At 35.9% G+C, this 24975-nt stretch overlaps 2 protein-coding genes across 3 annotated transcripts; one reads left to right on the top strand and one right to left on the bottom strand.

The window, feature by feature from the left end:
* The first annotated feature begins 386 nt into the window (after positions 1-386).
* LOC126710346 (uncharacterized) lies at positions 387-3026 on the top strand. Of its 2 annotated transcripts, XR_007649640.1 has the most exons (4): positions 387-633; positions 713-938; positions 1040-2102; positions 2262-3026. XR_007649640.1 is itself a non-coding variant. In XM_050410765.1 (3 exons), exons 2-3 carry the CDS (start codon positions 1770-1772, stop codon positions 2799-2801), a joined length of 873 nt encoding a protein of 290 aa, XP_050266722.1. In that variant the 5' UTR covers positions 387-633; positions 713-1769; the 3' UTR covers positions 2802-3026. The 2 variants fall into 2 exon arrangements, 1 of the variants encoding a protein (XP_050266722.1); XM_050410765.1 differs by having other exon boundaries at positions 713-2102.
* A 10539-nt stretch (positions 3027-13565) lies between these two features.
* LOC126710345 (rhamnogalacturonate lyase B-like) lies at positions 13566-24762 on the bottom strand. The gene is made up of 14 exons (XM_050410764.1): positions 24641-24762; positions 24254-24313; positions 23611-23730; positions 23391-23510; positions 22903-23044; positions 21184-21354; positions 20890-21045; positions 20669-20775; positions 18991-19081; positions 18571-18712; positions 18307-18463; positions 17930-18046; positions 14372-14498; positions 13566-13823 (listed from the first exon to the last, which is right to left on the bottom strand). Exons 1-14 carry the CDS (start codon positions 24754-24756, stop codon positions 13566-13568), a joined length of 1884 nt encoding a protein of 627 aa, XP_050266721.1. The 5' UTR covers positions 24757-24762.
* Positions 24763-24975: the final 213 nt, after the last annotated feature.

The raw sequence follows: 24975 nt of genomic DNA, 5'->3' as shown, positions 1-24975 counted from the left end.
ATGGTATTGTTATAGTGTAAATAGAATGCAATGTGATGGTTTGGATGTTATATGTTTGTGGCTGATTTTATTTATGGTGTAATGAATAGCATACTTGTTTACATATCTCTTAGACTACAATGTTTGTGATTTTGTTAGATGAAGAAAAAAACCAAAGCCGCAATTCTTGCATCAGTTGCATCTGTCCTCCTTGTGGGGGTTGCATTGTTAAAGAAATTACGACGTAGACGTAGAGATCTGCCTAGGGCGCCTTATGTTAACCATGCCGCCGAGAGAGAGGAATACATAAATAGTGTTTTGCATGGAAGTGAGAGACATTGTGTGAATCAACTTAGGATGAAGCCTATAGCTTTCCACCACTTATGTCACGCCCTCACTGAGGGAGAGCACGTACGTCCGACTGTTCACATGTCTGTTACGGAGCAAGTGTTCATTTTCTTGCACATTATTGGTCATAATGTGAGGTTTCGTGTAATGGGTGGTCGGATCTATAGATCAACTGAGACTGTTCATAGATACTTCAAAGTTGTCCTTAGGGGGGTCCTGAAATTATATAGAGCTCTAATAAGACTGCGTAGCGAAGATACACCTCCAGAGATAAGGAATAGCAGAAGGTTTTACCCATATTTTAAGGTAAATATTGCGACTTGTGTGTTTTTGTAAATTGTGAAGATTTATGTAATTTTAAACCATTATGTTTGTCAAAAATTAGGATTGTGTTGGAGCAATAGATGGTACACATGTTCGTGCATCTGTGCCACCTGAAATACAAGGAAGATTTCGTGGTCGCAAAGATGGAACCACGCAAAATGTGTTAGCTGCCATTAGTTTCGACTTAAAGTTCACTTATGTGTTGGCTGGATGGGAAGGCAGTGCACATGATTCACGTGTATTAAATGATGCATTTGCTAGGCCAGGGGGATTTTCAATTCCCAATGGTATTACACGATTACTTCACCCTTTTGGTTTGTTAGTTTAATAAATATTATGTGTTTTCCTAAACATAGTAGTGATTTGGTTTTTTTTTTAATATATGTAGGTAAATTTTATCTTGGTGATGCTGGGTATGGTAATAAAAATGGAATATTGTCACCGTATCGGAGTGTACGATATCACTTGAAAGAGTTTAGTGATCGTCCTCCTGAGAATGCGCAAGAATTGTTCAATCTCCGACACTCTTCATTGAGAACTACCATTGAGCGAGGGTTTGGAGTGGTGAAAAAACGTTTTCGAGTGTTGGATGCAGAACCATATTGGTCTTTCCCAACCCAAGTGAAAGTAGTGTTAGCGTGTTGTGTGGTTCATAATCACATTATGGGGGTTGAACCAAATGACCATATTATGGAAGATGCAATGAACCAAGTAGAGCTTAGTGACCACCAAGAAGAAACACAGTCTCGTCGGGAGTCCGTCGAAGATAGTAGATCATGGAATGCTAAGAGAGATGAGATATGTCAAGCCATGTGGTCTGATTATATCAGGAGTGGAGAGTAGTACTTTATTTAGATTTTTATGATTGTAATGTGTTTTTTCTTTTTGTTTTTTTTTAAAGACAATGTATGTAATATAGACTTTTGGTGATGTAATGAAAAAGTATTTTTAGCATTACATTGTTATTTGATGGTATTACATTGTCATTTCCATAGTTAGCATGTTCCGTTCTATTGTGCACATTCATAAGCGTGGTTGTATGTGTGTTTGATTTGTTATTCATGTTCCGAGTGTAATTACTGAATGCTACTCTCACTATACTATTTTCGTATGTAGTAATGTCAAAGGGTAAGGAAAAAGTTAGCGGCAGCAAGCAATTTAGGTGGCTGCCACCTATGCATGAGATGATGCTAAAGATATTAACAGAGGAGGCTGGAAAGGGCAATAAGCCCTCTAATACTTTTAGGGCCGGCTCCTTTGCTCTTGTAGCGAAGGAGATAACGGCCCATTTCGGGGTTGAGTGCCACCCTGTATTTGTGGAGAACCGGATGCGGACTCTAAGGTCCATGTGGGCAACTATTCAAGAGCTTAGAAAGAAGAGTGGATTCGGTTGGGACGAAAATCTGAAAATGATAACGTGTGACGCTAAAACCTACCAAGAAGAAGTTATGGTATGACTTCTAACTATATTTTCTTAATATAGATAATAATATATGTTTTTGCATGTTATATGAAATTTATAGTGTCATTGTTATTGCAAAGTCTTTTATATTGAATTTATGAGTGAAGTTATTATTGCATTATTATATACGTTCTTTTCTCCCTTATAGGCACATCGGAAGCATGCCGAGTATCTGAACAAAAAAATTGAGTTTTACGATGAATTAGCGATTGTGGTGGGGAAGGATACAGCCACAGGTGCCTTTGCTAAGTCTGGAGTGGATATCGAAAATGAGCCAGATAATGGGGATAATGGGGATAGTGCAGAGTTTGTGGCAGATAATGTGGATGAATGTGTGGTTGAAAAGGGGAAGAACGTAAATGAATCATCCACCACTGGGTCGGGAATTTCCAAGTCCCGCAAAAGAGGGCGTGCAGCTTCTACTGCTGATGATAGTGTGCTGACTGATCTGTCTGGTCAGCTGAAGGAAATAGCTGTCGCTCTAAAAGAAATTAATCGAGGCCCGGTAGATTACACAACTTTGTATAATGAGGTAATGGCTATGATGGCGGATGGATATAGCGAAGATATGCTCGCTACTGCCTTCGACCATCTTTGTGAGAATGAGAAGACGGCACGTGGATTTTTAGCAAAGAATGCTAGGTTGAGGAAGTTGTGGTTAGATGGTTATTTTTTCTCACAAATTTGATTTGCTTATTTCATGTTGACTGTGATGGTAGATTTAGGAATTAACTAGACATTGTAGTATTAATATTGACGTATCAATGTATTATATATGTACTCTTTTGTATTATTGGGACGATACAATTGCCCAAATTATGTATTTCGAATGATTATGTTTGATGTTGAACCAAATGTGCTGCAATTTTTGTATTGTTACAGATATGTATAGGGAATGCAGGTTCTTCAATTTTATCTATAAGAGCAAAATATAGCATTGATCTTCTCCAATTCCATGCATATATCATTCAAGGATGGACGATTTTTTAGGGCCAGATTCTAGATCATTTTCCGTAAAATGATCCAAATTATTTTCCGTAAAGTATTTTCCGAACCAAACATGGGAAAACGTTTTCCGTAAAGTATTTTCCGTAAAGTATTTTCCGTAAAATATTTGGACGAACCAAACACCGGAATTAATTTTCCGTAAAACGATTTCCGTAAAATATTTGGACGAATCAAACACCGGAATTGATTTTCCGTAAAACGATTTCCGAGACAGCCAAACACCCGAATACATTTTCCTTTTCCGGAAATTAGCATTTCCGGAAAATATGTATTTTCCGGAAAACGTTTTCCAGCAACCAAACACACCCTTAATGCCGTTAAGTGTTCTTTTAGCGTAGGCTCTGACAAATTCCTAGGATATACGGTTACCCACCGTGAGATTGAAGTTGACCTTGATCAGATTAGAGCAATTAAGGACCTGCAGCCTCCTCGGAATCCCAAAAAGGTCCAGAAGTTGACAGAAATGACTGCCGCTTTGAATCAATTCATTTCTGAGTCAGCGGACAGGTGTAGACCCTTCTTCCAGTTGTTGCATAAGTGGAAGGGATTTGAATGGACAAAGGAGTGTTCTTAGGCCTTCCAACAATTGAAGGAATATCTTTCTCGACCACCTATTATGTCCAAGCCCGAGGAAGAGGAGGTTTTATTCGCTTACATTGTTGTAGCCTCACATGTAGTGAGTCTGGTACTAGTATGGGTTGATGATGGGGTGCAGAGATCAGTTTATTATCTAAGCAAATCATTACATGAGACAAAGATTCGCTATTTACCATTGGAGAGGGCCATCTTGGCAGTAGTGCATGCTACACGGAAGCTCCCACATTACTTCCAGGCTTACACTGCTGTGGTTCTAACCCAACTCCCTCACCGATCACTGCTTCAGAAAGCTGATTACACAGGGAGGGTTGCAAAATGGGCAATGATCCTAGGAACTTTCAATATTAAATACATGCCTCTTACCTCTATAAAGGGCCAGGTCCTTGCCGATTTGGTGGCTGAGTTTGCTGAGCCTTGGTTTGAAGAAAACAATGAAAGGCTGAGCATGGATGGAAAATTAGTTGGGATGATCTCCTTGTAGGAACCTTTATCTTGGAAGGTGTATGTTGACGACGTAACAAACCGAAAAGGATCAGGAGTAGGGCTGGTTGTAGTATCTCCTAAAATGATCATCATTGAGAAATAATTAAGACTGGACTTCTCGGCCACGAATAATGAGGCTGAGTACGAGACTTTGTTGATGGGAATGACTATGGTTCAGAAAATGGAAGGAAGAACAGTGGAGATATTTTTAGATTTGAGGTTGGTTGTAGGCCAAGTAAAGGGAGAACTGGAAGCCATAGATGTGAGAATGCAAGAATACCTGAACCAGGCTAGGCACTTGCAATCAGGATTTGACTCTTTTTCCTTACATCAAATCCCTAGAAGTAGAAATACGCATGATGATTCCCTTACCACTCTTGCAACTTCCTCGGTGCAGAGTCTACCTCAGATTATCCTGGTCGAGGATCTTTGTAAGCCTACCGAGATGAAGAAGGAGAAGGTCCAGATTCATCAACTTAGGGTTGGACCTAGTTGGATGGATCCTATTGTCCTATTCCTTAAAGATGACATCTTGCCAAAGGAGAAGGGGGAGGCTGACAAATACGAAGAAAGGCTCTTTGATTTTGGCTATCCGAGGACCAAAAGTTATACAAGCGCTCTTTTTTTGGGCCATATTTTCTATGCATCCATCCTGAAGCAGTGGAGTCACTCTTAGAAGAGTTGCACGAAGGGATTTATGGAAGCCATACAGGAGGCAGATCCTTGTCTTACAAGGCCCTTACTCAGGGATATTGGTGGCCCAATATGCAAAGGGAAGCACAAAAATACATGAAGAAGTGTGACTAATATCAGAGGTTTGCTCTCGACATTCATCAGCCAGGGGGCATTCTTAATCCTCTGTCTAGTCCCTGGCATTTTGCTTAGTGGGGTTTGGACATTGTGGGGCCTTTCCCCAAAGCAGCAGGAAATAGGAAATGGCTTTTGGTCGGTACTGATTACTTTATCAAGTGGGTTGAAGCTGAGCCATTGGCAAACATTAGGGACGTAGACGCCAAAAGGTTTGTGTGGAAGAACATTGTCACTCGGTTTAGGATTCCTCATACCCTCATCTCAAACAACGGACTTCAATTTGATAACAAGGCTTTCAGAAGGTATTGTTGTGAATTGGGTATCACAAATAGGTATTCCACTCCAACTTATCCCTAGGGGAATGGAAAAGCTGAGGCTGTCAATAAAGTCATAGTAAATGGACTCAGGAAGAGGTTGGATGATGCAAAGGGTAAATGGGTGGATGAGTTTCCACATGTTCTGTAGACATATCAGAATACCCCTTGTAGGTTAACGAGGGAGACCCCATTTTCAATGACCTATGGGGTCGAGGCTGTGATTCCTCTAGAGACTGGATTCCCAACGCTGAGGACTAGCTTATTTGCTCTAGACAGCAATGACAGCCTACTAGAAAAGAGCCTAGACCTAGTCGAAGAACGGAGGGAAAATGACATGGTTCAATTAGCATACTATCACCAGAAGCTCAAACAGGGTTATGATTCAAGTGTAAAGTTAAGACCATTGGCCCCTGGGGACTTGGTATTGAGAAAGGTTATGGCTACTATAAAAAACCCAGCGTAGGGGAAGTTGGGCCCAATTGGAAAGGGCCATATCGTATCACCTCAGTAGCAGGTATAGGTGCATCCTTCCTAGAAGATCTGGACGAAAATGTTGTACCGCGACCCTGGAATGTAAATAACCTGCGAAGGTACTGTTATTAATGAAAGGCAACTCTACCATGTTTTCATTTATGACAGTATGTGTTGTGTTAACTACTTATTTAAATATTAAATAGGTCATTGGTCATGCCTGGTTCCTCAGACCACATACCTTGGGTAAATTAATATTCTTGGTTACTTGTTTGAATATTAAACAGAACATTGGTCATGCCTGGTTCCTCGGACCACATACCTTGGGTAAATTAATATTCTTGGTTATTTGTTGAAAATGTTAAATAGAATCTTGGTTATGTCTGGTTCCTCGGATCACATGCCTTAAGTAAATTAACACTGGGCAAAATCACCAAAGATGAGACCTCAGCATATGCATCATCACATGAAAACAAGGACTCACCCTGGGTCTTGTTTAAAGGATTCTGAGGGTACATTCATAAGGTACTCTTAAAAAGAGAGACCTCAAACACCCTCTTTTTCTACTAAGTGTTTTGTTTCTCTTTAAGGACTTAGACCTCCCTATTGATTACACAGTTTTCAGTACCAACACATAGTCATTTTTCTCACTATTTACATGGGTTTAATTTATTTGAGTTAACAACAATTCATTACAATTAGCTTTTGTTAAAGTATGGGTGACCTCCTTGCCCTTGCCTTGGCCGAGAACCACCCTGGCCAGCCCCCTACTCTTAGCCACCTCAACCCCTTGGCCTTGGTCACCAGCCTTGTCAGACCTTTTAGAGACCTCAGAAGGAGGAAGAAAGGCCTAGGTGACAGAGGGCTGCTTAGAGGAGGTTGGTGTAGGGGCCGCAGGACAAGGGAGTGCAATTGGAACTTCACGAATGTTTGGAGGGTAGTAGACATTCTCAGCCTTCCTCCACTCCGAAGCAACAGGGACTCCTACCAGGTTGAGTGCTTCTGACCACACCTCCTAGCAGTAATCCCTGCAGACCTCAGCTAACTCCTCCGCCAGACGGACCTCGATCTCTTGCACCCCAAGGTTGTAGGATGCCTGCTCTGAAGCCTCCGCAGCTTCCTTAGCCTTCTCCAGTTTGGCCTTCAAGTTCGTGGCCTGCTGCCTGGCTGTGGCTAGCTCAATCTTAGCGTGAGAATATGTGGTTTCTTTTTGAAGATTCTACATGTTAGGGGGAGAAATACATTCCTCTGTAAGGGGGAGATGTGTTTCATCTTGTTAGGGGGAGTGCTTACATCCTTCTTCTTGTACACCGGTCTTGTGATCATGTTTACATACATTGTGCTTTTTTTTTATATATTTATGATGATTAATGTCTTCTTCACCTACCTTTACATGTGTTGTTTCTTTTCTATCTTTATACACATGTTTCTTATTCTTGTATGCAATCTGTTATTTCTGTTTCACACAAAGATGCCTTGATGAGTTTTATTTCGAATGTTTCAAAAATACAGGTTGTTAAAGTCTACTTGTCATAAACTCTCTTATTGTAAAGTTTTTCAAGAGTTTGTGTTAGGATAGATTTTATTGTATTTAATAGGTGAATATGAGTTGAGTGATTTATCTTTATACACATGTTTCTTATTCTTGTATGCAATCTATTATTTCTGTTTCACACAAAGATTCCTTGATGAGTTTTGTTTCAAGTGTTTCAGAAATACAAGTTGTCAAAGTCTACTTGCCATAAACTCTCTTCTTACAAAATTTTTCAAGAGTTTGTGTTAGGATAGATTTTAGTGTATTTAACAGGTGAATATGAGTTGAGTGATTTATGACTTCTCTCATATCTCATTTGTTTGTTGTGGTTTTGTCACGGATTGCCAAAGGGAGAGATTATTAGGACATATGCGATTCACTTATTAGGAACATATGTCACTATTTTATGTAATTGGCTAATCCTTTAACAAAACACACTTTACTTGTATTTGGGTAGATCTAGGATGTGTTTAATACTTCAAGAAACATGTTATTCAAGTTTAGTATTAAAGCCATGAAAATTGGACCAAGAAACAAGTAAAGAAAAGTTGTTCACTAAAGCTGGACAGATAGCTCGACACCTGGAGACAGATAGCTCGACAACTGATCGACAGATAGCTATCGAGGTTTAATGAGGCTCAACAGATACTATCTATCGAGGTTACGGGAATTCAGATTTTCAGATTTGATTTTTGGCCCATGCTTATGTATTTGTGTAGAGTTTCTTTTCTCACAACCCTAAACATATATAAGGCTTATTTTAGAGGTCGTCACATAAGAGAATAAAAGGAGTACATATGCGATGCCTTATTCTCTCTGAAAGAAGCCACTGCGTCTTTGCGCCTTAGGGTTTTGTAACCAAATGCTTCTTGATCTTCATTGTTAATAAAGTGAAGAACTCTGCAGCCAACAATCTTCTTCAAGTTGATGAGTGAGTCACGTACTGGGATTCGTGCAAATGAGTTAGTCACGTACTTGGATCCGTGCATCAAAAAGGGTGACGTTCATATATTGAAGAGTTTAGAGGTTCTGAAGCGGTAGAAGGTTTCTGCTGTGAGTTCATCTACGAGGATTGTAAAGTCTAGGGACAAAGATTTTGTACTAGATCTAAAACTTCTCTTTACTATAGTGGATTGCTTTTCAGGAAGGTTTCATCCCAGGTTTTTTTAGTGTGAAACTAATTTGTTTCATTGGTTTTCCTGAGTTATCATATCTTGTCTTATTTAATTTTTTTTTTTACTGCATGATTTTGACATGATATTGATGTTTATTTGTTTTAACAAATTTTATTCATAATAAATCTAATTAACAACTTAGATTTAAAACTTGTTAATTCTATCAACTGGGGTCTAAATTTCCCAACAACAAGTAGCAATAGGAAGGGGATGAAGCAAAGTCAACAAAGGAGAGCTAAATGTCAGTAGGTGTGCATGTGTATTTGGTGAGTAAGTGTATGTAATAGTGTCGTGTGTGTATTGATGCAATAATAGTTCTTGTAAAGTGTTGTAATTCAAAGAGTTAAGTTTTTAATAAAAGCTCTTTGTTCAGCCTTTTGTTCAACAATCTAGTGACAAAGCTTCCACTAACTCAACAATCTGGTATTAGAGCTTGGCGGTCAGGGACTGTGTTTGTGGTGTCTAGGACATTATTTTTGGAGGTTTTGATTTTGCTCGTGTGCAGTCTAGGACTGTGAAGCTTGTGGTCTGGGACCAAGCTTATTTGGTAGAGCGAGAGATTTCACCAAGTTGTGATGGCGGACCTCCAAGCTGTCGATAGCATTAGAAGGCTCAATAACCAGAATTACAACACATGGTCAACTTGTATGGAGTCATACTTGCAAGGGCAAGATTTGTGGGAGATCGTGGCTGGTGGCAAAACCAAACCTCCTGAGAATGCCAAAGCTTTGCGAAAGTGGAAGATTAAAGCCATAAATGCTTTGTTTGCAATCAAGACAAGCATCGAGGAAGAGATGTTGGAGCACATCAGACGTGTAAACACACCAAAAGCTGCGTGGGACACCTTTTCAACACTATTTCAAAGAAGAATGATGTAAGGCTACAGTTGCTTAAGAACGAGCTAATGTCAGTGGCACAACAGGATATGATGTTCACACAATACTTCACCAAGGTAAAGTCTCTCTGTCGCGAAATCTTTGAATTAGATCCTGCATTAAATATTTTTGATTCAAGAATGAGAAGGATAATTATTCATGGGTTGAGACCCCAATATAGAAGTTTTGTAGCTGCCATTCAAGGTTGGCCTGTCCAACCATCATTAGTAGAATTGAAAAATTTGCTAGCTAACCAAGAAGCATTGGTCAAGCAAATGGTTGGGGTCTCACTAAAGAGTGACGAGGAGGCACTCTTTAGCGGTCACTATAAAGACCGACCCAAGAAAAGATTTAATGCATGTTCTAAGAATAAAAATGATGAAGATAGAAAAGATAAGGAGAGCTCTTAAGATGTAGGAGCTCAAGGAAGTCGCGACAATAATGATTGAGGATCCACTAGTGCCAAAAGCTGTAATGTTAAGTGTTTCAAGTGTGGAAAAATGGGCCACTTTGCACAAGACTATCGATTCAAGTGGAGAACAGCTTAAGGAAATACAACGACATTCAACAACCTAGAAGATGATAGCGAAGAAGAATGGACTGTTGAATCGTGTCTGGCTGTGATAAAGCCAGTTGAAGAAGCAATAGAAGAGGAAGCAATGCTAACAGTCTCAAAGGAAATTGAAGAGAAAATGCCTGAGAGCATGGGGGAGCAGTCTAGGAAAGATCAGTTCACAGTAACTAATGAGTTACAATCTTTTGAGGATAAAGGTGAGCCAGAACAGAAACCCAATCTCGAGTATGCAAATGCAGCAGTCACAGAAGATGGAAACATACAAGAGCCATCAACATATGAAGAAGCATCTCAAAGAGAAGAATGGAGAAAAGCAATGGAAGAAGAAATTCAAGCTTTAAAGTAGAATCAAACCTGGGATCTTGTGCCAAGGCCCAAGGATGTGAAACCCATTTCTTCTAAGTGAGTGTATAAAGTCAAGACCCGCGCAGATGGATTGGTAGAAAGATACAAGGCTTGCCTAGTAGCTCGAGGATTCTCTCAACAATATGGGCTAGACTATGATGAAAGATTTAGCCTAGTGGCAAAGATCACCACTATACGTGTCCTGTTAGCACTTGTAGTGAGTAAATCTTGGAAGTTATGGCAAATGGATGATGTAAAGAATGATTTCTTGCATGGAAAGTTGGATCAAGAAGTTTACATGGAGCAGCCAAAGAGATTTGAGAGTAAAGCCCAACCAAACAATGTCTGCAAGCTATGAAGAGCACTTTACGGGTTGAAACAAGCGCCGAGGGAATGGTATGACGACCAAGGATGAATTGAGAGGGAGTCAGTCTTGAGGGGGAGTGTTAAAAATCAATACTACCTCTCTCTAGAAAATTCTAGAACTTCTCACACAATCTCTCTATCTAGAAATTTCTCTCTAATTCCGGACATTTCTCTCTTGCTCTCTTTCCAGAATTCTCTCCAAGATAGTTCTCTAGAAGCTTCCTTACACTAGTGAATTTCAACCACAAATTTATAAGGTATCTAGAAGGTTGGAGAAAGGCATTAATTTAATGCCAATAAAAAGGAAGAAGCTTGAAGCTTCAAGTTGGTTTCCTAACCAACATACATTTAGTATAAATAGATGTATAATAGACGTAATGAGGTGAGTGAGAGACTTGTGAAGTGAGATGAGGTGTGAGAGACGTGTAAGGTGAAGTGTGTGAGGTGAAGAGAAGTAAGTGAAGTGAAGAAAGCAAAGTCAAGAGTGGTTGTGTCATAGTGTTAGTAGATAGGTGTCTAGAAGTGAATTAAAAAGAGAAGTGAAGCAAAGTCAACAAAGGAGAGAGCTAAGTGTCAGTAGGTGTGCATGTGTATTTGGTGAGTGAGTGTATGTAATAGTGTCGTGTGTGTATTGATGCAATAATAGTGCTTGTAAAGTGTTGTAATTCAAAGAGTAAAGTTTTTAATAAATTATCTTTGTTCAGTCTTTTGTTCAACAATCTAGTGATAGAGCTTCCACTAACTCAACGGGAGAAGGAGAAGGTGTGTGATGATGTTGTCTCCCTAGGGTCTAATGCCGATGTTGACCTTGATGTGGATTGGCGTGAAAATATAGCTGAAGATGAATATGACAGTTTGAATGAAAATGAAGAAGAGGAGTTTGATGTAGAAAATTGTAGAGCTTATAATGACCCTTTTTGGAGTGAGGTACTAAGCAGGATGAAGACATATTTGAGCCAATTGAGAAGGAAAATGAGCCCCAGAAGGTATTGTATTTGACACGTGGAGAGCAAATGGGTAAGGATTGTGGTTCTGATATTGGCAAGAGTTATGAGCTGATTTCTCCTAAGCCCACATCTGAAGAGATAACTGTAACACTAACAAAGATCTTGAATTTAATGAAATTGATATGGCCTATCCATAACTTGTGAAAGGTTTGAAGTTTGGTGACATTGCCACTTTTAGAGCTGCTGTCAAAGAGGCCAACTTGATTAAAGGCAAAGATTTACGTTTTATAAAGAAAACCGTGATTGTGGAGGGAAAATTTTGGGTTGTTTTAATTGATTTTGAAAAAGGGTGTTTCAGTCTTTTAACTTTGTTTTACCTAAGCAAGAAGCATGTGCTTGTCGCATACATCAAGATTCTGTTAAATATAACAGCAAAAATAACATCAAGGTGCAAAGTATGATAAGTGTGATAGTTTAGGGTGCAAAATGTGCAGTCGGATAGTTTAGATGGCAAAGTAATCTAGTACATAGTTTAGGGTAATAAAGTGTAATTTCCCATTCTAAATGAGCATATAGTGTTTAAACGACTAGTAACTTATGTTTTGTTTGTTTTGGCAATAATGTTTTCTAGAAAATGAAAAGTATTTTTTATAAAACTATCTCATTTTCCTTTCCCAAAAAAAAAAAAAAAAAGTGAAAAACAAGTTCTAAAAATAAGCAATACTTTTTATGTTGACCAAAAATAGTTTTCCTTTAATTCATTTCTTCTAATACTACCAAACACTAGAAAATACGGAAAACAATCTTTACACAAGGTTTTCCTTCAAAACAAACATAGCGTTAATGAATTTTCATGTGCAATTCAATGGCCATACATTATTGTCTTGGTCAAACGTTTTAATATATGGACATTATAATAGCCATGCCTTTTTACAGCTCATCTAATTAAGTTTTGAAATTCATTTTTGATATCTGGAATCAAATGGAAAGGCTACCATGAGCTCTATATATATTTATGGTGTAAACATTGTGATTAGAACTTCTTCTTCATTTTTTTTTTTTTTTTTTGAGAATGAACATTTTGATTAGAACTGATTCATTTATCAATAGCCTTTTACATTTTTGAAAATCAATTCTTATCTTTCGTATAAGTATTACTATATTTTCATACACTATATTAATTTACTATTTGAGAGTTTCTCGTCTTACAAGTGGTGAAGATTTGTAAAGATACACAGGTTAGGATTGTTGTATCATGGGGCAGCATGCAAAATTGTTTGTCTATTACACCGGAAATCTCCTTAGATGGTGTGTCTCATCTCAAAAGATCAACCTAATTCGCACCTCAACTTCGCCATTTCAACTCATGAAATTGATGGTAATTTGTTTATCATGTTATGAGATGTTTTTGAAGCAACAAGGTAACATCTTATAAATTATTTTGTAATTTTATGGTGAAATACAAACTTAGTGAAATATGATTATACAAATAATTATGTTATAAATTATGAGATGCAATTTATATATTAATTTATGTTCGTAGGAACATCGTTTCGAGGCATTGATTCTTTACCAGATATAGAGCTATTATAATCACACCAAGATAGAATAAACATTATTTATTTTTCCCCTTAATCCAGGGTAGGATTGAGATCCGGTCCACCAATAATTTATACAAAAAATTAAAATCTTCCTGTTAAAAATTGTAATAATCTCCTAACTAGTTAGAATTTAATTCTGTTACCCAAACATTATGGGAATGAAAGTACTAAATGAATTCTATCTTTGATCTCAAAAAAAAAAAAGTACTAAATGAAAAAAAAAAAAATGAAAAAAGAAGAAGAAGAAGGAAACTGCCATTCCATGAATTCTATAAATAATGTAATAATTAATTACCGAAGAATTGTGTTAAATTCGTTTTTTTAGATAAAATTTATGCAGAATTCTTAATCAAGGATTCTTGCTAGAATTTGAAGGATAGGGACCTTCCAAACGAATGTAGTCATACATGAGTCCCTGGAAAGGGCTATTACTTGGGTGTGCTTGTGTTAGAAAAATTGTATTATTTCCTTTCGCTACCTGAGTTCCTGGTACCTCTACTTCAAACAGCCAGTAGAGCCCATGAATTCCATGCCTCGCGATTGTGTTGTCCTTCCCAATAACTCCACTTGAAAACAGAGGATTTGCTGCTGGGTCATTAATTCGAACCTTTTTAAGAAAGAAAAATTGCACCATTAGTTAAGTCAAAAAAGTAAACTTATCTTTACAAGATGTTAATATCAAAACTGCAACAACACAGTCACAACAATATCTTTTATTTATTTTTCAAGAGAGTTTTAATCTGTGATATCCGTTTCTGATAATAACTTTTTATCATCAGACCAAAACATTAATTGATTTTTGGTGTAAGTGGGGGGATCGAATCCTAGATCTTTTATTCAACTATCAAAGACTTTACCAGTTGAGCTAACTAAAACTGACCTCACAGCAATATCTTTGAGTTTGGGAATTGAGTATAAAATGATTTTTTTTTTTTTTTTTTTTTTGCTTATTTTACATACCATTTTCTAGTCTCACACTACTTTTTTATCTTAACTTTATTTGAAAATTTTAATTTCAGTTTTTTGAAAATAAAATAGCTTTTTTTCTCACATTATACAAATAAGTTACTGAAAATAAGAAATTCTCAAATAAAAAAAGTTGAATTAATAATTAAAAGAAAAAAAGAGTGTAAGTTGAATTATGAAGATCCATACTTGCAAATCGGAATTATGTGCAGTTGCAAGCGCTACTCGTAATTTATAGGATGCACTCTTATCAACATTGTCAAGATTGAACTTAATTTGCCATGTAGTTCCTTCATATGTGTTAATATCTGTATTCCTGCATTGCAAAAACAGCACATAACTGAAATCACTATTAAAAAAAAAAAAAAAAAATCTATCCACAAAAGGCCAATGGTAACATTTTCTCTCTTTCGGTAACTTTTAAAAGATTACCATCAGAACAGATACAGCAGAGGAAATCACAACCAACTTTAGAATGGGCCCCCCATAAAAATTTTAAAAATTATTACATACCTCAAGAGTAGGAAGACGTATTCCCTCCTCTCACATTATTGTACTCTCAAAAAACTAGAAATGGCAACAGGTCCAGTTCGGGATGGGTTTTTTGATGCCCGGACCTGAGACCCGGCCCGTTTAATAAACAGGTTCTTTTTAGCCCCAAACCCGCCCTGTCCAGCCACTTCTGGGCCTAATCCGTGGCTCAATCCAACCCAATCTTATTATTATAATAAATAAATAAATAAACCCAAACAGAAACAGCAACACAAATCCTATCACAAACACAGAAATCACCAACACAAACTCACATTTACAATGAAATAAATTGTAATAATATTAAATAATAAATCAACATTGTGTTATCAGTCTTGCTAAAATGAGATTCTTAGACAAAAAATAAATAATAAATAAACACAAAACAATAGAAGAAACAAAACTCCATTTATGGACCGATTTTTACATTAACACAAACATCAACTTTGATTCACATTCTTTGAAGTTATCTTAGGCGCTATAGTCAACTAAACCAACACAAAATATACACATGCATTACATTCTATACATATTGAATCCTCAAATAAATACCCAAAAACAAAAACTACTGAGAGAGGAAATGAAACCCCAAAAAAAAAAAAAAATGAAGAACTTAGACCATTAAAGCTCCATCGGCGGTGGTTTTAGCCATCAATCCCACCCTTGGGCTTCGCTTGACCTCAACACGACCAAGAACTCCTCCGATCATCACATCTCTCTCTGATTTAACAATCTCGTGCTCTGATCTAACAACACGACCACATCTCTCTCCAATCTAACAATCCCATACTCCAATCTAACAATCCCGTGCTTCTCCGTGACAAATGGCAACCGCCACGAGATCCGTGCTCCTCCACGAGGGTGAGGGTGGGTCAGTGAGTGAATGAGAGTGAGGGTGGATGAATAGGTGAGACCGTGAGGGGTGGATGACATAAGAGTGAGAGTTAGAGTGAGAGTCAATGAGGGTGAGGTGAGAGAGACAGTAAGTTAAGAGAGAAATCAAAGAATGAACGAGAGAAATGAGTTTTAGGGTTAGAGTTATGATATATATATATATATAGGTAGGTTTTTTTGTAATTTTACATTTAGGCTAACTAGGTCGGGTTCGGGTCCGGGTTCAGGTTCGGGCCGGGTTTTGATAAAACCCAAACCCGACCCAGACCTACTTCAGGTTTTTTTTTTACCCATACCCGACCCTATTCTTTACTAGGTCGGGTTGGGCTAGATACCTGCGGGTCAAGTTGTTATTGCCATCCCTACAAAAAACCTAATAATTAATTTGAAATTTTCTATTGATGTGCTCATGCATATCAAATAATCTCATCTAACAAAATAAATGTATCACCATCCAGATTCACAACACACTAATTAGGTCTTGATATGAGGAGGGTCATAACCCTTTGGTGTTAGATATATTATAACCTTTGGACCCAAACATATCATAAACCAACATGTACTAGAATTAGAATAGGGTTAGATCATATATATATATATATATATATACTCTTATTTATAGCATTGCACTACAAATATTAACTGAATTTTCCTCTCTTCTTTCATGATATCAAAGCTATATCTCTCGAACCATCATAAGAGCAAGTGTGTTTTAACTTTCCTACCATCACAAGGTCTTTATCTATCTCCACCAATTGTGCAAATTGTCAATCCCTATCGAACCATCCATATTGCCAACAAAGATATGTTCACACAAATAGAATAAAAATTTGTTTTCTCTCGTTAGTTGTTCACATTCTCTCACATAAATCAACACCATATTCATTTATTGTGATAATCAGAGTGCTATTCACATTGCTTACAATGATTTCTTCCATGAATGAATAAAGCATATTGAGATTGACTATCGTTTCATTTGTCACCATCTTCTCCAACTTAAATCTCTCTCCAAGGAACTATTTGCATAAATTTTTATGAAGTCCCTTTCAAAACTCAAGCATGTCCTAAATTTGCCAACTTGAGTTTGATGGGGATGTTAGATATATTAGGGCCCTTGGGCCTTGGACATAAACATGTCGTGAACCCCCAGTTATAACTAATGTACTTATAGATCAAGTAACCTATACTTGCAAGACAAGTTTCCTAGCCCTACTATAGGGTTAGAACTTCTATAAATGTTATCTTATGTATAATGTGGGGCCAGAGAATTCATGGCCCAGGCCCACTCTACACTAGGGTCCAAGGCCTAAGCCGAGGAGAGCTATTGCCAAGGAGGCATAATGAAATCCCAAAAGGAGCATAAGGATATTGTCGAGGACGACCTCATGCTCAGCACCGCACAAAATGCCTGAAGAAAGGGGCAAACTCAGTATAAGGGCAGGACAAGAGAGAAAGCTGCCAAAATCATAATACAGAACCCTGTATCTGACAAGCCCATACTCTAAACCATGTCATTTAACTTTTCCAACGACCCCCAACCACTCTAGGTATGGGTTGATAGGACAGGTCTGCACTCTAGAAAGTAAAATTTACACGTGGACCCTAAAGGGGGAAAGGAACACTAGTATAAAAGGGAAAGAAAGCGCAGGGGAAAAGGATCCCCACGGAGAGGGGAAAAATCCTGCAAAGGGGAGAAAAGGGAAGGGCACCATGCTCCTCGGACACTGTCCGAGGACTTAATCCCTGCAACCCGCACTAATGGAAGGCTTAGCTAGTCAAGCCAAGTCCCCCCGTAGAGAAGCTTCCATAGAAACCCCGATCAAACCGCCAACCTGTGACTAAGGCCCTGCCTTTCAAGCCCACTCTCTACAAATCATATTGTTAGAGCCCTTTACTTACGTGCCCAACGTCATTCTTAGGCCGTTAAATAATCGTGCCCCTACATATAACATTGCACAATAAATATTAATTTAGTTTTGTTCTCTTTTATTTGGGGCCGACCACATGATGCTTGTTCATAAAGAATTATTGCCTCCAACTGCCTCGGAGAATTGGTGTTTTCGATGAGATTGATGTCATGTTATGACTCAATTCACTCAAGCGAATATTGTAGACCATATTCCTGTTTATACCCTCACGTATTTTTATTTTTTTTTAATAGGAGTTACAATGATTACACTCAGGTATAGTAATCATGGTAACCCCTTCACCATTTTTATTCAATTTTAAAATGCAAAAAAAATAAATGAATCAAATCATAAACAAATGAACAAGGCAATATTGGAGATTTTTTTTGAAGGGCAATATTGTAGAAATTCGAACCTAGTAACTTGAGCAAAGAACCAATCTTCACTATAGTCACCACCATCAATCATGTAAACCAAGTCTCCATCAGGATATAGTTCTGCATATCTCTCCCACAATCCATATTGCCTATATCTGCCACATAAGAAAAACAAAATCATATTCTTATTTCCATTCATAATATTAATTTCAAAAGAACAAAAAATACGTCTAAAATATTGGAATTGGATACACAGCACTAGTACATTAGCTAGAGAGAAGATTTTAATTAAATGATATCAGAACCCCCAAAAAAAAGAAAGCATTTAGGTCCTAATTTTAATTGATTTCTCTTGCATGAACCATACTAATTTCATATACATGTTACAAAAAATTCACAATTAAAGGGGACTAACCTATCAGGATGGTTGAGATAAAGTTTGTTAATATACAAATGGTTAGGATCGGGAACATAGAATTCTGCAGCACTACGATCTGGGATGCCTATTTCCCACAATGTTGGGCCATCTCTTGGAGGCTCATAAACAAGATTACCAACATCAATGCTAAGACCTGCTTCACATGATATTCAATTTCAAATCACTATAAAATAATAAGTTAATAACGCATTTGGATTGGATATGAATTCAAAAAGCTTCATAACAAATTGAAAACAAGACCTGGAGTAATGGGAAGGACAGCATTGTATTTGTAATCACCAATGACACCAGGGACCCATGCATACAAATTGTATTCGCCAGTACGTACATTGTCAATACTGAAACGGCCATTCTCGTCAGCGATGGTCCAGAATTGGTAACCCTGAAAAAAAAAAAAAAAAAAAAGTGCCAATGAGTCATACTGGCCGGCGTCATTATAGAGAGCTTGTTTGGCATTAGCTTTAGCTTTTAACTTTTAATTTTTACTTACAGCTTTTTAAAACTTCATTTTTTTCTCATATTTTCAAACTTTTTAAAATTTTTTCAAGATATAAGTATACTTTAGCACACTTTCAGCAAAAAACTAGATAAGTTGTTTCCAAACGAACACATAATAATATGTAATTTTCATGTAGAATGGAATGAAAAACTTAATATTACCTTGCATTCTCTTTGCCAAGATCCAACTTCCCCTGGGAGTGCCAATCCAATATAAGAACCATTTCCAGGTATAGCATTCTCATTAAGATACCTAGACAAAGCTCGAAGTTTAAACTTCAGTTAAATTTAACATGAGTTTAAACTTCACTTTATAAGTCCCCATTAAAATTTCAATTGGTAGTAGCTAGGTAAATTGTCGTCTAGTTAAAATTGCTGTTAAACTTAAATAGGAAAAGTTTAACTTTCCTAAACACTGTATCTTTCACTAAAAACAAGTGTAGCCCTAAATGTCAATTTTACCATCAAATTATTATGTATAAAAAAGTGGAAAAAAAAATAACTAGCGAGTGGGGCTGTAAAAATGAGGTATATAAGCAGGGTATTAAAATTTAAAAATTCAAGATTCTTTATTTTACTTTATTTCAAAATAAGCTGGGTTCAAGCTCATCACCAAATATAGCATTTGGTATTGGTTTAAAAAGCCAACTTTTTTACTATTCAGCTTATTTTTGCTACTATTCATGGGTCTCATTGCACTTTTTGATACTATTCATAGATCTCACTGTACAATTTCAACTACCTTTTAGCTTTATTTATAGTACTTTCAGCAAAAAAATAATTCAATTTCAGCTAAATAAGTTGTTTCCAAACAGACACGTAAACAGTGCGAGTATAGTTTCCTTATGTTATATATGCATGCTCTCTCTTTTTATAATTTTTTTTTTTGTTACATTACAAATTATAACTTCTAACTTAATTTGACCAATTCGGCAATTCTCAATCCATTCTTTTAAGTTTCATTTCCTTTCTAGTCTTTTACTGTTTCCAATATAGCAATTCTGTCCACTTTTATCTAATGTGTATAGTCAAGTCCACCAAACAAAATTGTTTTAAAAAATGAATATACTAAAACTATCAAGGAGATTGGATTGTAAGTAGATGGAAACACTAAATTGAAAAATGTCTATGTTAAATCTTAGGAAGTGTCAATTAGTTGAATTACAAGGTTTTTGGTAAAAACATATTAAGGGTCCGTTTAGATACAACTTATTTTTGCTGAAACTGAAAACTGAAAACACTATAGTAAAATAATTTTTAAATGTGTGAATAGTACCGTGGGACCCATTTTTAATATTTTTTTCTGAATGAAGTGGCTATGGGTCCCGTGAACAGTATTGTGAATAGTGATGAACAATGTTATTTGTCTCAAAAAGCAGAAAACTCGTGAAAAAAAAAAAAATGCAAACGTAAAAACGCAAACACCGGATCCAAACACTCACTAAATTTAAAGAATATAATTAGACATTTCTAATTGGATTTTGTTAGCCGATGTCTTAAGGACGCTTGTTTAGGAAATACTTGTAAAAATGAAAAAGAAAAAAACAACTAATTTTTTGTTTTTATTATTATTTTTTTTTTCATAAAAGTTTTGTTAAAATTTTCTTAAATAATTTATTAACAAATACTCTAAAGATGCCTGTTAAACAAACTCTTTATAATTTATTTTTATTTTTAAAAAACCACTTAGGATTGAATGGTGCCGAGGGCGAAACAAACATTGTGGGCTAAACATATCTAAAAATTTTGAGTTAATCATAAATTTGTAATTGTCAGGAACAGAGAGCAGAGTACAATAATAAACCCAATAATCTACATTGAGAGAGAAAGAGAAATGTACCTATCAAGGACAAGTAATCGACCAATGACAGTACCCCGTTGATCTGACGATGGAAAGTCCACTGAAGCTGGAAAATCATAGGGCCAGGCTTTAACTTCATTGATCGTCTGGAAAAAAAACAAAAAAAGTTTTGTTTTATTAATTGTTCGCCATCAAAGTTGTACAATCTAATTTTTAACAAGTAAAACTGCAATTTCAACATGTATATATTGATGTGAAACCTGGTTTTTAGCATCCTCCCAGAGCAAATCTTGGCCACCCTCATTAGTCAAAGAATTAAGATAAATAAAAACGGGGCCGAAAACTTTCTTCCATTCCTCATTAGGTCCAAATTTCATTACCAATTCATCTCCTGAATAGTGTACGCTATGAAATACCTGAGATTGTTTATGCCATTCAGAGAAAGTTAAAGCTGTTAAAGATTATAAAAATATCACACACTTTCATTTTATAGTTCATAATAATGTACATGCATTTGATCCACAATGAAGAATTTGAAACTATTTTTCACTTACAGAAAGGGAGGTGGGGCCGACGTGGGAGGTAAGGAATTGTTTGGGAGGTCCAGCAGATCGGAACTCATTGCTGGGTGTGATTTGCCAAAACCCCATGGGTGGGTCGCTGCTTATCCACCCATGAACTCCGATATCCTTGGCATCGCAAGAGTATTGGTACTTGTCATCCACCTACACAATAACCTGATAAACTCACCTAACATGCTAATCAAACACCAATTTAATTAACTACATTTTCAATTAAAAACTAAGGCTGAAGTACAATAACAGATGGACAAGGAGAAGCTTATTGTTAGCAACATTACTCTTAAAGAAAATTACATAAAAAGTTTCATAATTTATATCGTGTTTTAGGTTGTCTTAAACTTATGAAATCGTTTCAATTTGAAACTTCCTTCCATAATCATTATTTTGGAAAAATATAGAAATCTTACCTAAGACTTAGTTTATAAATCAATTTGACAAACATTGAATTAATAAAGAAGTGAAGTCTTATATGCCAAAAAATCAAAGCTAGTCACCTATGTTAGATCTATAGTTGTTTATAGTGTTAACAAACCATGAATAAAATGTAAATCTTGTGTGTTATAGAGTTGTATTTCAAGTCCAAGATAAATACCTAAGATCAACTCAAGAGAAAGGAAGTGTCTAGAATCTTGACACGCAATCGATCAATCGAGCTTTGCCTTGAAAAACCATTAATAGAGCCTCGATTGATCAAGAATTGCAAATCCTGAATTTTGATTAGGCCTATTAAGTTGGTTCATGACTTGGAATTCGAGCCTACTTGTTAAAGAATAAAATAGATCATTAGAGTTGACTAAAAAGCATGAAAAAATGCCTCCAATCATGTATCTACGATTTCTATATCAATTCTCTCTCAATCTACCAACATATTAGTGACAAAATAGTGTATCTAAGGATCAGTGTTGCTGCTGTTTGGTGATGAAGCTAAAGTTACTATACATCAACATAATCAAGTTGCTATGAAATCTTTGAGATGGTTCTTGAAGTTGTGAGTGGAAAGTTTATGTTTGTGAAATCCATGATAGGAGAGTCCAATAAGCTAGAAGTTATTTTCCTTTAGGGTTGGTGACTAAACCTTCGTAGTGTTTTTTTCCTTTAATGTTGTTCATTGGTTGTCAACAAATCGTTGTGTCATTTATATTTTGCACTTATATTATACTGTGATATGTTGCTATGCTATTAACTTTGTATTGAATCTATACTTATATTGGTTATTTAATCAACTTGGCTTAATTTTGCACAATTAATCAACTAGGTTTAAATTTGAACCCTTCAAACTAGGTGAAACGCAAAATTTTATTAAGGATTTTCCATTTGTTTATGCTCCATTATAATTAATGTCCAAAATAATGGAGATAGACAAAGGCTAAATTGAAATAGTTTCATAAGTTTAAATTTTGATATTGACTAAAAAATGTGCGACTTAAATTGAAACCGATTATATATTTTGAGCGTTTTTATTTAATTCTCATTTTATTATAAGTTTTATTTTTTTAGTGAACTCTTTATTATAAGCTAAGAGATAAAAGTTTATGTTACAAGTCAAGACCTTTTGTCATAGTGACAATATCAAAATAAAAATGAACTTGCCCTTCAATATAAGTTTTTTTTTTTTTTTAATCTTTTTTGTACCTTTGAACAGTTGTAAAGAATTGATATTGATATCATAGAGGTGAAGAGTCGAAAATATACCTCTCCTTTAAACTCTGGCTCTATAGGATCGACAAGTTGTACTGCTTCTGGGTAGGCCAGGACTTCGCCTCTTCCTGGTAACCGGTCATCAGGTAAGGGCATGAATCTTTGCCTGTTGTCTGCTATAGCCATAAAATGAAACCTGCGAGTTTAAAAAAACTCCACGGTTAAATTGTGTAATCTTTTCCTTAGAATATCTCAATATGACCATTTTTTGTGGGAATTAAAAGGAAATTTTAATATTCTTCAAGACAAGCAATCTAAACCTTAATAAAGAAGATATACATGGGTTTTAGTTAGTTCAATTAATAATCTCTTATTACTAAATAAGAGATCTGGAATTCGAACCCCATCTATACAAAAAACCGATTAGTGTTTCACTTAATGATAAAAAATAATCATCATGGAGTAGATATTATATATTGAAATTCTACCATATCTATAAAAAATAAATAAATAAATAAAGAAGAAAGATCAAATTTATTTACTTGTCTTTCCTAAGCTTCAATACAAGCCTAGTATTTTCCACGTTGAAAGCAGGCCATTCTTTTAAGCGTTCATAAATGGCATAGGAGTAGAATCCCGAGGAACCACGAAGCATCACGAACCTGAAAATAAATATATAGTTAAACATAACATTTGTCGTTCTAAAAAATTTTTTGTCATTGATTGAAATATTGATATAATAAGATGTGCTCTTGTAAGTACCTTTTGTCTATATTCAATGGAACAAGTTTGCCCTCAAGTGAGGGATCCCACAGTCTAGTGAATGATAGCTCTACTTGGTCTTCATTATCCACAACTACCTTCAAATTTGTCCCTTCGATCCTGTAAAGCAATTATCAGCTCACGGGTTGCATACCAGCTTCAGTTTTAAAATGCAAAAGTTTATATATTACCTTTTTTTTTTTTTTTTTTTTTTTTAACGAGTGTTTAGATACTACCTTAATGACATGTAATCATTCAACAAAAGCTAAATATAATCCATTTGTAATTGGAAGAGTAGTTGAAAAGAACAAAATTCTAGTGCTAATAATTGGAAGTTGAAAGTTGGAACTTGGAACAGCTTCAAATTAACATGAAATTGAATGTTGCAAAGCAAGGAAGATTTGATATACGTCATGAATCACAAGTAAAATAGGCATTTCAAACATTCTCTTTTTTCGAAATTTTCTCTATATTTTGTGAATATATATGCATCATAATGTCACCATTTAAAAATTTAAGTAGCAGGTACGTAAGGTTCAAGTAAAGGTACTAACAAGTAACAAGTACTCATGTTAGAATAATCATAAGCTCAGGAAATTTAATGTTAGAATATGCATAAATAGTGAGAGCCGAGAAAACATACCTATCAGTATAACCCTTTGTTCCCGTACTTCCGGAAATGTTCCATACCAAATCCCAGTAGCTACATGGTTCAAAGAAATGAAAAAGTCAATTTCAGTAAGTTCATTAGGAAATCCTATCATTTACTAAAATAGGATAGAAATCCTCTCATTTCCTACCAGTTTACCCTTTATCTGGTTTGATTAATTTATCATCATATAAGATCATTAAAAAAATTAAGGCTGCCAGTGGAATTAACTAATAAATTTCACATATTCTCAATCACTGTTTTTAAATGTTTAGTCTTAGGATTTGTATAACCTATCAAGTATCACAATCGCGTTCTTCATCAAATAAGAGAGATCAGAGATGTTGCTGGGTTTTTTTTTTTTTTTTTTGAACAGCTTACCCTCTATCAGTTTCGTTGTTAACAACTTCAAGCAAATTGTCAATGCCATTATATTTTATTCCAGTGACCTGTCCTCCTGGATTTGATAGGTTGACTTGTACTATGCCATTATCCATAACCACCTGCAAAAATTATATTTCTCATTAATATACCCCATTCCCACACTGCACTTATTGAATTATTGGAATAAAATCTATGGTATAATTGTAGAAAAAGAGGTACCATATTAAAAGAAGATTAAAAAAAAGTTACTTGAGGGCCTTACAAATTGATCTTTAATTTGTAGATGGACACTTGGATATGACATATTGGAACTGCCCTTTGCTATCTCCCGC

The sequence above is a fragment of the Quercus robur genome, chromosome 12 (genome assembly GCF_932294415.1).
Source record: "Quercus robur chromosome 12, dhQueRobu3.1, whole genome shotgun sequence".
NCBI classification, from domain to species: Eukaryota; Viridiplantae; Streptophyta; class Magnoliopsida; order Fagales; family Fagaceae; genus Quercus; species Quercus robur.
Note: the sequence above shows the minus strand (reverse complement) of the source record. Positions and strands in the feature narration are given on the sequence as shown.

Bases quoted from the DNA above. Each gene is read 5' to 3' on its own strand.
- LOC126710346 (XM_050410765.1), top strand. From the start codon at position 1,770: ATGTCAAAGGGTAAGGAAAAAGTTAGCGGCAGCAAGCAATTTAGGTGG. The intron at 2,103-2,261 runs GTATGACTTCTA...TCTCCCTTATAG, and splicing joins CCTACCAAGAAGAAGTTATG to GCACATCGGAAGCATGCCGA.
- LOC126710345 (XM_050410764.1), bottom strand. From the start codon at position 24,756: ATGGATAATGGCATAGTACAAGTCAACCTATCAAATCCAGGAGGACAG. The intron at 19,082-20,668 runs GTACATTTCTCT...AGCTTTGTCTAG, and splicing joins CGATTACTTGTCCTTGATAG to GTATCTTAATGAGAATGCTA. The intron at 14,499-17,929 runs GTTCGAATTTCT...TTTGCAATGCAG, and splicing joins TTCTTTGCTCAAGTTACTAG to GAATACAGATATTAACACAT.